General features: G+C 41.5%; 1 protein-coding gene across 1 annotated transcript; it reads left to right on the top strand.

Moving 5' to 3' along the window:
* The first annotated feature begins 1,055 nt into the window (after nt 1-1,055).
* Nucleotides 1,056-1,979, top strand: LOC141588291 (uncharacterized). Its single transcript, XM_074409741.1, has one exon. It carries the CDS (start codon nt 1,056-1,058, stop codon nt 1,977-1,979), a length of 924 nt encoding a protein of 307 aa, XP_074265842.1.
* Nucleotides 1,980-2,501: the final 522 nt, after the last annotated feature.

Raw genomic sequence — 2,501 nt, 5'->3', positions numbered from 1 at the left:
TGGGGAGCAGGTTAGGTACAGATTGTTTTGATAGTACGCGGGAGATGGGACGAGCTTGATGAACCACGAGACGAGTGTAGTTAGTTAGATGAGTATAGTAGCCATGAGTTATGTTTTATTCATTAGTTAATGGTTTGTAATCACTAAACTTGTCATGTATAATAAATGTTTCTTTATTGTATCTCTGACTCACCGCCTCGGAAAACCGAGAAGGTAACATCTCCCAATTACCTTGGTCGGGTAAGAAGGGGGTGTTACAGTAGACCTCGTAGCTTGCTTCACGAATGGAGCTGGTTTTTGTTCTTCTTAATGGTTTTTTTTTTCGAAATCTAACTTCTGTCTGGGGCTGGCTACCTCCTTGTCATTCCCGTCCCGTCGGTACCTTGTCATGTCCCTGCTGTTTCCTGCTTTTAATCCAGGGGTGATCCCCCCATCCCCCACCCACCCCTGGGTTGTTTGTTCCGTCTAGGAGCTTGTCTAGGTGTGTAGATGAGTTAACTCATCTGTCTGCGCAGCTAATTCCTTAGTGGTTGCCTTTTGGGTCCGATACAGTGATCCCCCCATTTCCCCCACCCGTTGTTCCATCTGCATTCTTCCCTGTTGTCGATCAGTGTCGTCCCTTCTTTTAGTCTGATTGCTTGTTTGGCGGTGGTCCTGGGAGGTGTCCCTTGGTGATTTAGGTTGCAGTTTGGTGTTTTGATCTGCCTTGTTGTCTTGTTGGTGGGTCTTCTTTTCCTGCTCCTATTTCTTGCAAGTGCGTCTATGATGTTTTTGTGTCATTCGCGTTTCTAGTTGTCGAGGCATGTTTATTTAGCAGTTTTGGTGTATGTGGCTGCTGATGGTTTTGGGTTCTCCTGGTAGTAGTCGGGTCTTTTCTTTGTCTCTTCAGAATGGTGAGTCTGGGTGTAGTGGTCTTTATTGTGTTTGGTGAGGCTTTGTCTTGGGTGTTTCGGTTGGGTTGATTGATCCGGAGGTGGTGGTCCTGCTAGTGTAAGTTAAAGGTTGTTGGGTTCTCGTATGAGTTGTGCTTGGTAGGGTGAAGTCGGGGTCTGCCAATGTTGTTGGGTGGCCCGAATGTGGTGGTCTCAATCTCATTTTTCTCCATGAACGAGTTGGATTGGAATTGTAGGGGTCTTAAGGATTCACTTGCCCCTTCAATCCCTAAAATTAGAGCAATTTGTAGGTCGTTTCATAATAATTTAGACTTCGTCTTCCTTTCTAAAACTAAGTGTGATGTACGATCAGTTGATGTTCTTTTGTGCCCTATCGGTTTTCTTCAGTCTGCTGGGTGTGATGCTGATGGTTTAAAAGGAGGGCTCTGGGTTGGCTGGAAAAGTAGTTGTAAATTAGAATGTGTATTTTCCAGTCGCAATCTTATTATCCTCTTGGTTAATCAGTGTAAAGGTAGTTTGTGGTATTTGCGTTGTGTTTACGGTGAACCTGATCCCACTAAGAGTGGTGTTGTATTGGAATCTTTTACCTGTCATCTTAATTCCCTCGACAAACCTTTCTTGCTTTTTGGTGATTTCAACCAAGTCGAATTCTCCTCTGATAAGTTAGGTGGTAATGATAAATTGATTAGAGGAGGAAACTTATTCTTATACTGGAAAAATTTACATTTTCTGATAGATATTCCTTTTAAGGGATCTAGATTCACTTGGTGCAATAATAGAGAGAATCCACATCGAACTTACGAAATACTTGATAAGGGTTTTGCTTCTAATGATTGGCTCTCTCTATTCCCAAATACTTTTATCAAACACCTGCCTATTCAAATATCGGATCACGCACCTATAATCCTTGAGACAAATATGATTCTTAATACCAAGAAGAAAATTTACAAACTAGAGACTTGGTGTTTTGACCATGCCGAATGCAGTGGTCTGGTTAAAGAAAGCTGGGAAAGAAAAGATAAGGGTGATGCTTCTCATGCTCTTTTGTCAAAATTGCGACGTATAAATAACGCTTTCAGAGTCTAGGCTTGTAACAAAAAAGACGAATGGGGACTAGAGTGGAGGGCCTTTGATCAGGACCTGGAGTCCTATCTTTTGGATATTGAGAATGGTGGTGACACTGTTAATTACAAATCATGTCACAAAAAGCTTATGGAATTCTCTATTGCTGCTGGCACTTATTGGCGTCAACGTACCAAATTGAAATGGAATTGTGAGGGTGACACGTGCACTAAATATTTTTTCAATTGGGTTAAAGGACAATCTGGTGCTAATCTTATCTTGGGTATTAAGAAGGAGTCTAATGAATGGACTTTTACTATGAAGGAGATTGGTAGTTTTTTTCATAAACACTTCTCAAATATCTTCAAGTCTGATGCTGAGCTTGAGTGTTTTGAAGATTACATAAATAATTACGGTTACTTATTTGATAATCTCAAGAGTAAAGTGGGCATGGAGGAGAGAGCCAAGTTGGGTCGTGTATATTCGAAAATTGAAGTTCGTAAGGCTATTTTCCAATTGGGGCCCTTAAAATCACCGAGTCCTTAC

This window comes from Silene latifolia, chromosome 1, assembly GCF_048544455.1.
Source record: "Silene latifolia isolate original U9 population chromosome 1, ASM4854445v1, whole genome shotgun sequence".
In the NCBI taxonomy this organism is placed as follows: domain Eukaryota; kingdom Viridiplantae; phylum Streptophyta; class Magnoliopsida; order Caryophyllales; family Caryophyllaceae; genus Silene; species Silene latifolia.
The sequence above is the reverse complement of the archived record's forward strand: the minus strand, read 5'-3'. Positions and strand labels throughout refer to the sequence as shown.